At 39.0% G+C, this 12,153-nt stretch overlaps 1 protein-coding gene across 1 annotated transcript; it reads right to left on the bottom strand.

Moving 5' to 3' along the window:
• Positions 1–2,409: 2,409 nt before the first annotated feature.
• On the bottom strand, positions 2,410–5,940 carry LOC120287022 (rust resistance kinase Lr10-like). Its single transcript, XM_039299659.1, has 2 exons — positions 5,249–5,940; positions 2,410–3,658 (listed from the first exon to the last, which is right to left on the bottom strand). The coding sequence occupies exons 1-2, from the start codon at positions 5,938–5,940 to the stop codon at positions 2,506–2,508; spliced, it is 1,845 nt and encodes a 614-aa protein (XP_039155593.1). The 3' UTR covers positions 2,410–2,505.
• Between the last annotated feature and the right edge of the window lie 6,213 nt (positions 5,941–12,153).

Raw genomic sequence — 12,153 nt, 5'->3', positions numbered from 1 at the left:
TCTCCGAAAAATCTTTTGAGACTGAGTTGACATTCCAAAAATGACCTGTGACATAACAAAATCTTTAATTTCTGAAATCGGACTTGAATTCACGGTTAATTTCCATTCAATGCGTTTTTAGTATGAGCTAGGCTACCAGGTAGTTTTCAGAACTTTTTAGGACAAATGACCCGTGGTCGATTTTCTTTGAGCCACGATGAACCCACTCGACGCATTGGTGACTCTCGATTTTCGTGAAAATCTCGACGATTCAAATAGGAACACAGGGTACCAAAACGATAGTAAAATCAAATTAATGCCGGTCGATGAGAATTTTCCAATTTAGCGGTGTCACCCACGATTGGCCACACATCTCTATCGAATCAGCCTATCTCTGATTTCAAAATCAATTTTATATTGTGCCGCAATGATCTCTAAAGATGAGCACAATCGAGAAGTCGATTCCTAGTCGAATTCTCAAGTCTATCTGCCTTAAATTCCTTAATAGCCTACCCATCTAGTCTAGTTATCTCGTGAGTGGTCAACTCAAACAAAAACACTGTAGTCGCGTCGATGAAATGCCCAATTTAACCAATCGAAATCAAAGCTTGAAAATCAGGATATCACATTTAACTTTTGTTTGATTGTTTGGCTTATATTTTGGTGCTGTTGGACTTTTGTTAAACTACTGGACTTTTTGTTGGATTTTTGTTTGATTTGGACCTTTTGATTTGAACTCTTTGACATCAACTTTTGGTGATACTAATTATGGTTGGATAGCTATTGGTCTTATCTTTTCAAGATTAACATATTTTTTGTGGTTACAGAATCTATGCTATCCTGACCCTACTCAACTTATTTTATAAGATATCATGTATTGCTTAAGAGTTGTTTTGCAGGTCAAAAGGCGGAGATTGTTGGAGAAAAATCATTTACTATTTTGAAGTTGACAAAACCTTTCCACGGTCTAGTCTGAAGACTTCCAAGATTGAAGTGTCAAAGTCTGAAGACCGCAAGACTTTAGGTTCAAAGTCTGCTCACACTGACAGTTTCCAGACTGAATGCTACTGAAGAATGAATACTTATCCTGATGCGAGATTATCTTTATTTCTTCAAGGATTCAATTCGTATGGCTTGGATAATTCTCTGGTTGGATATAGCACTCACATAATTGATTATCCTTAGTGGAATCAATTCTGATAATCAAATCTTTTGAAAGGCAAACAAACTTGGAAAGTTCTACCTATGGAAACCAAGATCCTAATTGTATGGGCGAACATGATTGACGGACTTTCATCTCAATCAATCAATCAACTTGAGATCCCCTTGATTGATTCTATCCAACGGGCAAATTGGAAGAATTCCTTTGGAAAGTGACAACGGTTGTGAAGGCATGAAGGAGTATTTAAGGCAGACACTCTAGTTGTTGGAGATAGAGTGTGAAAAAGAAATTCCAAAGTCTAAAGCTTCCTAGTTCATTGCTATTTCAATTACTGAGCTCAAAGTTGTATACAAAAGAGAGAAACTCATAGTGAGACTTTGTGTGAGACTAGTAGAGGATTTTCACTATGAAGTCAAGACTGCAAGATTGTAAAATCTCTTTTGTTTCTTAGTGGAATCCAGCTAGTAAGCTGTCAGCGTGGGAGAGTGGACGTAGGCTTGATCTAAGCCGAACCACTATAAACATTGTGTTCCTATTCTCTTCCTTCAACTCATTTATTTTGATTCGTAGCTCTATTTAACTGTTTAAAGTTTGAACTCCTTTATTTTGTTTAAAGTTCTATCTAACTGCTAAAGTCTGAATTCGTCCTTAATCTATCTTTTTCTAAAAGCAATTATTACTTCTGAATCTTGCGAGAATTATTTTGTTACACTTATTCACCCCCCTTTAGGTGTTATTACTAGCCCTTTCACATGGGACACGGTGAGGAATATAATGCTTGTTCTTAAGAATGCAAGGCATCATCTCATGTCTTATCATCGAGTGAATGCACAAGTTCTTACTGCATTTAGGGATTGAGCTTTCGTAATACATAATATGCTCTAACATAACATCACATGTTCAATTTCCATTCATCATAAAGGCAAAATTGTCAGCCTACTCTATCTTTACTCTTTGACATGTGCCGGTCATTCATCGATTAGGCTTGGACCCATCCCGTGACATGAGGACCAAGTCGAAGATAACTTGAGTAGGTAGCTGTCTTCGATGTGGGTGATCAACCAGAGGTCAAAGGTTGGAGGTGAGAGGTTTTGATGGAAATGAGAGAGGTTCATTGCTCAAAATGCAAACATTGACACGAAGAAAAGATTACCTTGTTATAACAAGAGGATTCACAAGAAACGAAAATTGAATGAATGCCATACAACATTCATTGTCATTTATAAAATATGGACATGACGAGTCTACCAAAAAACACTAGTGCCATATGAAAAACATATAAAAGCTTCACAGATTACATTTTGAATGATGATACATGTTGATAGTACTATTTATAATTTTTGCATCTCATTATCGGGGAACAATCACACAATACATGATTTCATAAACTCATGGTCATGGTAAAATTGGGAACTGCTCGAAACTATCGGAGTACTTGACGAAGATGAGATTGTTTCCGGTTCTATCTCAGTGTCAACATCATCAACGGGTGCCTCTCTCGGATACAAAAGTGGTTTTGGAGGCAATTGCAGTTTATCCATATCTCCTTCAAGCATATCTAGGACTTTCCTCATCGACGGCTGATCATTAGGGCTCAATTGTATACACCACAGTGCAACGATTATCATCTTCCTCGTTGTTTCTCTTTCCCCTTCTATGACATCTACCCTTTCAAGTTCCTTTTCTTTGCCGAGTTGATCATAAACCCACAAAGGAAAGTAAATTTGACTCGAACGCTCTGCATGTGCATTTATATTTCTCCTTCTACCAGCCATTTCCATTAATAACATCCCAAAACTATAAACATCGGCTTTGTAAGAAATACCACCAATGTCTTTATAGAATAGCTCGGGAGCCATATAACCCAAGGTTCCTCTTGCTGCAGTCAGCGATACTATACTACGATCGGTGGGATAAAGTCTTGCAAGTCCAAAGTCAGAAACTTTCGGAATGAAACTTCGGTCTAAGAGAATGTTGTGAGGCTTGATGTCAAAATGTAGAATTTGCATATCACATCCCCGATGTAGATACTCTATCCCTCTAGCTATGCCAAGAGAGATCTCATACATTTTCTTATAATCAAGAGGATCATCACCATCCTTATAGGAAATGTGTTTATCCAAAGATCCGTTCGGCATGAAATCATAGACAAGAGCTTGTTTGGAGTATTCAAAGCAAAAACCAACAAGTTGCACCACATTAACATAGTGGATCCTTCCAATTGAGGCCACTTCGCTTATAAAATCTTGGCCCTTAGATTTTGATTTGTTCAAAATCTTAACCGCAACTTCATTGCCACTTCTAAGTATTCCTCTGTATACGGAACCATATCCCCCCTCACCTAACTTGCATTTGAAATTTTTTGTGATCCTCTTGATATCCGAGTAAGAGTACCTTATGGGCAAAAAGTTATTGTGAGCTTGTAGGAATTCTTCGATGTTTGCATCGGTCGCTTCAAGATTAGAAATATCAACACACATGGAGCTCCGAGTATGAATTTTGCTGCTAGGAAATGGACTGCAGAGAAATTTGGCCATCGATTAGCATAGTGTGATAATTTTTTTTACACATATAATTTTTGTTTGTCAGAGTGCTGAATGAGAGCTTCAAAGATGTGAAGAGAAAAGGAGTTATCATACACAAGACAAAGAAGAGATTCCATGTGGCAATTTTAGCGAAGTCTTGCATTATATACTTCTTAGGATAACCTGTAGATAGTAAGAGAATTCGTGAGAGATTACTAAATCTGGTTAATTAGAATTAACGACCAATCAATAAAGAACTAGATCCATTGTTTTAGCAGTTAAATAATAAAAGCAATTCACCTTAAGATATACCCCAAGTGAAGGATAACTTCATACAGTCACTACAAAGTGCAAAGACACACTTTTGTTAATTGAAATTTGCAAGTGGAGAAGTCTAGAATAAAAAAAAAAAGAGTGAACGAGTTTCACTTTTCTAGATAACGCTTAGGTCCAACTTTATTATATTCACTCATGAAATCCATGTTATCATTGCATGATCTTTTCTTTTGAAGAAACAAGTTTTCGCTTTTGTTTTCCTAAATGTACCAAATGTTCATAAGTTCCCTATAACAATAACATCGATTCAAGGGACACAAGCTATGATCAAATCAAACAATTTTCCCCAAAAAAAGTCCTAATTCCCTAAAAAAATCCCTCAAGTTTTAGTCCAATTTTGGCCCGAACTTTTTTTGTCTCAGAATAAACCCCAAACTTTAGGTACAGTCCCAGATTTGCCTTGAATTTTGTTTGTTTAAAAAAATCACCAACTTTTAATATATTCCGAAATTTACCCCCATGGTCCAGTCCCAATTTGATATGACATTTCCACATCGATAACAACTCCACTTTAGTAAGGTGACATGGAAAATTATTTCCAAAATGAAATCGTTCTAAGATATGAAAATTAGGGACGACTAACGGCAATTTTCGGTCAGAGGGCTGATGGGGTAGATTTGCAATTAGAGTAAAAATTGGTGTTTTTTCTTTTAGGAAAAAAAAGTTAGAGATAGATTTAGGATTTGGCCTAAAGTTTGAGGTTTTTTCTGGACAAAGAAAAGTTCGAGGCAAATTTGGACTGGACCTAAAGTTTATGGTTTTTTGTAGACAAAACAAAAGTTTGGAGCAGAATTGGGACTAAACTTAAAGTTGTGGTTTTCTTTTAGTGTTAAGATCCAAAAAATAAAATAAATAAAGAGTGTCCAGTCCAAAAAAACTCCACAGATGTAAAATAAAAGAGCAATGCACACCAAATCTACTAAAAAATCTTACTGAACTTTTTCACTAAATGGATGTGGCAATTTTTTTATTGCGTATTAAAGAAAGTAATGACTCAATAAATCGAACCAACGTATTACAATATCCAATTGAAACATACCACATCACTCAGTAAGTAAATTTTGATAAGATCCCTCAGTAGAGCTAACATTTGAGAAAAGGATGAGGATGAAGAAGAAGAAGAAGGAAAGAAAGAAAGTAAGAGAGTAAAGGAAGAAAAGCTTCAGAGAAAGTCAGCTTACTAGCGTCATATGAGTCGCACCACCCCTTTGGGTAAATAATCTGGCAAAGCCAGAATTTTACCGACCAAGAACGTCGAGAATAATGGAGAGCGAATCCTTCAGCCATCCTGTTGTGGAGATCCTTATACGAGCTCACACGATACGTTGGGCTCACACGATTATACCCATCCATTTCCCACGTCGGGTCAGCATCCGATAAGAAAGTCATCATGGTTATGCTGCAAGAATCCTTGATGTCCCCTACTTGGAGACTCAACCCAGACATAGCATATGAGTACACCTTCATTTGGGAAATATTAGGGGGCGTATTGGAAGGGTATGCTCCCTCAATACATGGTTCAGTATAGATATACGAAGTAGAAGCAACGGGTTGTGAGCACTTCATGAAGACCACCGCAGAGGATGAAGCATATTGAGAGTATGGATCCCGATCACTCAAGTTGGAGCTCGCCAATGAGTAACGAGGGAGGGATGAGCAATTACTTTTTTGCAGTCCATCATCAACCACCATGATATTACCAGAGAAATAACCTCTGGAATAATAACCTCTGGAATTATTGTCATAGTAAATCGACTTCACATAATATCGACCGGCATACAAATATAGAACAGTGCGATTATTTTCACAAGCTAGCTCATACTTAGAGCGGCCGCAACCTTTTAGGTCACCTTTCAATCGAAAAGGATACTGTATGTCACGAACATCGCCGCAAGATGAAGCAGTGCACAAGTAATTATTCTTCGCACCGCAACTCATTCCCAGTAGCAACAGAACATGCAATATGAAAAGCAAAACATGAAACATGCTCATGAAGCTCAAAGACTTAATCATCTCTCTATCGTTTGATCTGATGCAATGAAAGTTTTTGCTAATTGGTAATGCGATGGAGGCCTAGTGATATGAATGAAAAGCGTTGGGTCGTCGGTCATACAAATGTCCAAGTCAACCAATAAAGGCAAGTCTAGTGAAGAAAAAGTGTGTATCGTGTGGAAATTGCAACCCTTGCAGCCTAGGTGACAAAACACGGTGTTGGAATTATTTATGTATAACTTTCACATTGATTAGAAAAGAAACGTCTTTGCAGTTTCCAAATTGACTTTTCTTAGTACCATAAAAAAGAATCGATTTGAATGTTAAATGAATAAAAAATCCTTTCGAGTGAGGCATTGGTGTTCTATTTTCTTTTCCAGGCTAATATTCCATGAGTGTTGCTTCATTAAATTGTGAAGACAAAAAGGAAAAACATTGTATTTTATCGTATGAGCTTTTTCATTTTTGACAAAAAAAAAACAAAAAATTGGTAACAAAAATAGTTTATTGACGGGAATGTTAACTTGTATAGTGTCGCTTTTGGCAAAAGTAAAAGGAAAATAAGGAGTGAGTGCTTCTTGGATGGTGTAACACATTATGAAACAAAGAAAGCAATACAATAATTTCTATTGGTAGACCGACGTGCCTTCACTAAAACCTCACTAACTTCATCGTCACGCAACGACTATAGATGCAAAATTTGACTTCAAAAATGTAAAGCAATATTTATTTATTTACTGTCAACTTTAATAATTCAATCACTCTCCCACAAATGTGCTAGATGTGACATCTTGATTTTTAGGTTCTGTCTTCGATTGGATAAGTTGGGCTTTTCATCGATGCACCTATAGTTATTTTCTCTAAGTTGGCCACTCACGAGATAACTAGTCTATCAAATGAAGCCGTTAAGGAATATAAATGCAATAGACTTGAGAATTCGACTAGGAATCGACTACTCAACTGTGCTAATCTGTAAGGGTCATTACGATAGTTAAAAATCGATCAGAGATCGAAGATAGGTTGATTTGACTGAGATATGTGGTTAAAGTGTGGGTGATTCCACTTGATTGTAAAATTTTCATCGATCGGAACTAGACCAATTTTTCAATCGTTTTGTTACCCCGTGTTTGCATTTGAAAGCTTAAGATTTTCACGACAACCGAGAGTCACCAATGTGTCAAAAATGTACAATGTGGCTCGAAAATAATAGACCACGGGTCGATTGCGCTAAAAATTCCTAAAAGCTGCATGGTAGGTTAGGTCACGCTAAAATCGCGTCAGATTGAAATTAACCGCGAATTTGAACCCGATTTTAGAAAATGAAAATTCTGTCATGTCATGATTCATTTTAGAGACATCAATTCATCCTCCGAAAAATTTTCAGCGAGCCCGGGATTTTTTCGGAAAATCAACTTCATCGCAGTACGAAAGGACCTTGATTTAGATGGGCATGTAGAGTAGTACGCACGTCAGATTGTTCGTCCGCATGGAGTGCCGGTAAAGATTACATTAGACTAAGACCCGAGATTCACAGCTACCAGTAAAACATTCAGATGGCTCCTTTTGAAGTGTCGTATGGCAGATCGTACAGAACGCCAGTGTGTTGGGATGAGGTCGGAGAACGAAAGATCATAGGCCCAGAGTTAGTTCAATAGTCAATGGATGCAACTGCAATCACCAGGGACAGATTAAAGACTGCACAGAGCTGCCAGAAAAGCTACATAGATAAGCGTTGGAGACCATTGGAATTCCAAGTTGGTGATCACATCTTTCTGAAGGTGTCACCAATGAGGGGTACTTCGCGCTTCGACAGGAAGGAAAAATGAGTCCAAGGTACGTAAGTCCCTTTGAGATTTTGGAAATAATCGGGACCCTACCGTATCGTCTTGCACTGCCGCCGAGGTTAGCGCAAGTGTATGACGTCTTTCACGTGTCGATGTTGAGGACGTATGAGCCTAACCTGACCCACATGCTAAATCTTGAAGAATTAGACATGGACGACAGAGTGTTGTACGTGGAAAACCCGGTTCAGATTATGGATCGGAAAGACCAGATTCTGCACACCAAGACGATCCCGTTGGTTAAAGTGGTCTGGCAACACCATGGCACAGAAGGAGCAACATGGAAAAGTGAAAACTCGATGGGACGACGATACCCCTACCCTTTTGTTTAAGATCTATAATGGTTTAAATTTCGTCTAAATTTTGAGGACGAAATTATTATAAGAGGGGAAGAGTTGTGATATCCTGATTTTCAGGTTCTATCTTTGATTGGATAAGTTGGGCTTTTCATCGACGCACCTATAGTTCTTTCCTCTAAGTTGGCCACTCACGAGATAAGTAGCCTATTAGGTGAAGTCGTTAAGGAATATAAACGCAATAGACTTGAGAATTCGATCAGGAATCGACTGCTCGACTGTGCTAATCTGCAAGGGTCATTACGGCACAGTTAAAAATTGATCGGAGACCGAAGATAGGTCGATTCAACTGAGATATGTGGTTAAAGTGTGAGTGATTCCACCTGATTGCAAAATTCTCGTTGATTGGCACTAGACCGATTTTTCTATCGTTTTGGTACCCTATGTCCGCATTTGAAACCTTGAGATTTTCACGACAATCGAGACTCACCAATGTGTCGAAGATGTATAATGTGGCTTGAAAATAATTAACCACGGGTCAATTACGCTAAAAATTCCTTACCCGGTAGGTTAGGTAACGCTAAAATCGCGTCAGATTGAAATTAACCGCGAATTTGAACCCGATTTCAGAAATTGAAAGTTTTGTCATGTCATGATTCATTTTAGGAATGTCGACTCATCCTCCGAAGAATTTTCGGTGAGCCCGGGATTTTTTCGGAAAATCAATTTCAGACGATTCGGAAACGAAAGAAAATTCAATTGGCCATTTTCAAGTGGATTTTTGACCTTCCAATGAGGACTAGTTTGTGAAGACAAGGGTGGAAATTGGCATGGGCACCCTCCTCAATAATTTGGCCATCAAATTGGAGAGACTTGTTAAGAAATTGAATTTTGGATATATCGAAAAATGAAAATAAATTCGGATGGGAGTGAAAGTGGCCATTTTTGCTGTCCAAGGCTTGTTATTTGTGGGAATTCTCATGCAAAGAAGTAAGTGGGGATCAAGTATATTAGCATGGAGATTTTTGGGGACCAAATTGGATTGAATGGAAGTCCAATTTGTGAAATTTGGAAGCTGATATGTGGGCTGCAACATTTGTCACCAAAGTTGATTATTTGTGGAATTATCAAGCAAGAAAGTAATAGGGGACCAAGCTTTGATGAATGGATAAGCTTGTTTGACTTTCTACCCCCATCCGCAGCTTCTCTCGCACGTTTACTGCCCCCTCCTTTGGTCTTTCTCTCGCGCGTGTCCGGCTGCTTCCCTCTTCACTGCTGACCTCCCTGCTTCTCTTTCATTCGGCCGTACATTCCTTTTTCCCTCCTAACGCCAGCAGCTGCTTCACTTTCATTCTGCCATTCCAACGAAGCAGCCTCCACCAACGTTTGTCTCCCTCCACCGAGCCTTCCTTCCGCAGCCACTCGTCCAGCTCACCAACGTCAACCCCAGCGAACTACTGCCACTGACTTTGCCGCGCATCCTCCATCGAAGCTACTTCTTCACTGCCAACCGTCCCACACGTAGGAGTCAACCCAGCAGCCCGTGCATTCCAGTCGAAGCTGCTCCTTCAGCCGGTTCGTTGACTGCCCATCTTCATCGCCAGTTACCCTCGAGCCATCTCCACCAGTCAACTCCAGCGCCAATCTCACCGTCCGCCTCTTCCTCATCCAGCAGCAACGTCACTCGAGCCCAACAGCCAGCGTCCCCTACGATTCCTCGCCTATTTGTCTGCTGCAGCCCATGCACGGCCAGCCCTGCCCAAGTCCAGAATTGAGCAGCCTCCTCGCCTCTAATTCAGCCCTAATCTCAGCCCCAAACCAAGCCGAGGTCAGTCCACTCGGCCCGATCAGTAGCTTCCTCAAGTCTGGACCGAACCCAGCAACTTCGCTATGGGCTTGCCGGCCCTTTTTCGGGCCCTCCCGAGCTCCCTTTAGCGTCGTTGTAAGCTTGAGTTTTGGCCGCCGTCGCGCCGCCATCACCGTTGACTCACTGACCCGCAAAACTAGTGAGTTTGCTCACTAAACTCTACTTATGGAGTTAATGATGTTTAAGGGTTGATTAGTTTAGGCTAAGTATTGTTTAGGTGGTCAGTTAAAACAGATTAGCGATTTAAATATCCGTTTCTGCATGTTAGGTGGCTAGAATGGCTTAGTTAGGGACTAGATAAGCTATATTAATTATCTAGATTGGTTCAGAAATTTTTTGGGCCTATTTCGATATTTAATTAGGCATTTTCGGCCTAAGTTTCTATTTATGGCATTTAATTATATTTATTTAATTATTTATCATTTTTCGAAAATTATACCGAGATAGCCGGTGACTGGAATTTCATGCTGATTGTAATACTATGCTTGGTTTATTTAATTGAGTGTTGATTTGTGCAAATAGAGTGGTAATTGTAATTTTGGGTATTTATTCCAAAATTGAGTAATTTCGGTATTTTAATCAGAAAATACTGGGCATCAGTTTGCAACGCCAAAAATGTGTTTATGGACTATTATAATTAGTGGGATCTTTTAAAAGAAAGATATTGAAATTTTAGCTCAGGCTGACCGTGTACCCACACACGATTATTTTATCGGGTATTTTTAACACGATGAAAATAGGTCATGCACATTATTTTAATTGAGGCATTTGAGTGCAATCACCATGTCCTTGGCTGGAATTGGATGATCATGTGCTAGTTAAGAGAATTTATGATCCGTTGTGCGACGAATAGATCTGCTATGTGACGGTTAGATCCGCTGTGACAGATAGATTTGCTGTGTGTCAATTAGATCCGTCATGTGTCCGTTAGATCCGCTGTGTAACGGATAGATCCGCTATGTGTTAGTTAGATTCGTTGTGTGATGGTTAGGTCATGCCTGTGTGATCGTGATCAATTGGAATGTATGATTGAATGAGTTATACATGCCGGATTATGGGACAAAATTGTGTGACACGGTATGGGACATGTCATAATGATTTGGTTTCATAATCGAGACCTCTGTGGTAGATTGATGGATTGATTGACTAAAATGTGTTGATTGATGGAGATGTGATTTGAGATGCTCCAATTGATTGAGTGTTATTACTGCACATATGTGATATATGAATTGTACTGACGTGCAGGAAGGAATTGAGGCAAAAGTAAGTCCTCTGTCTTGTGTGTGACTAGACGGTCTTTAGACGTATTTCCTTCCTAGTCAGAGTTTAGGGGGTAAACTTGCTGAGACATTGTCTCACCCTGTCATGTGCTCAACTTTTCAAGTCCCTAGCGTGAAGAACCTAGAGCTAGAGGCAGAAGGGTCAGGAGTATGGGTGGCTCAGAAGTTCTTTTTGAAGATAGACCTCTTGTACTTAGACCCTAGAGTTAGCCTCTATTTGTAAACCAGATTGTTTATAAAAGCTGTGTTGATTGATTTGAAATTTGTTGTTATGCTTTTTTATCCCACATTTGTTGTTGTTGTGGTCAGGGGATTAGTAATTCGCTTCCGCATGTGCATTAAAATGAATGAATCGGCAACGAGTCCTGGGACGTCGCAAATTTATCAACCACCGAAGGATGGGCATGTGCTCGAGGATCGAGGCATGACACTAGATCTATTAACAATATTATCATCTATTTCCTATAATAGAACCACTTAATGAATGGATTGATCAATTTCAATTATACTGTCATTTTATCAAATGAAACAAATGTTGTTGCCTACTTCATGATCATCTTCCATATCTGAATGTGTGGAATTGAAGGTGTCATGTAAGCTCAAATGAGACTATCAGTCAATTTACCATCGTGAACATAACATTAGAGAGTTTTGCATAGAAATTCTTCTCGGTGAAACAAACACGCCTTCAAATAGTTGTAATTAGCACTTACCATATATTTTTCAAGCTAATGCGTACCCCTAAGTATAATTGAAGAGACCAAAATGGATTTTCCATATAAAACAACAAAGCTTATTTTAACTAATGCATCCAATGACGTTTTAACTGCACATGTTCAATTTTTTGTAGTAATATTATTACTGATTACTTTTTT

Source organism: Eucalyptus grandis, chromosome 8 (genome assembly GCF_016545825.1).
Source record: "Eucalyptus grandis isolate ANBG69807.140 chromosome 8, ASM1654582v1, whole genome shotgun sequence".
NCBI classification, from domain to species: Eukaryota; Viridiplantae; Streptophyta; class Magnoliopsida; order Myrtales; family Myrtaceae; genus Eucalyptus; species Eucalyptus grandis.
This window is presented reverse-complemented; position numbering and strand designations above follow the sequence as displayed.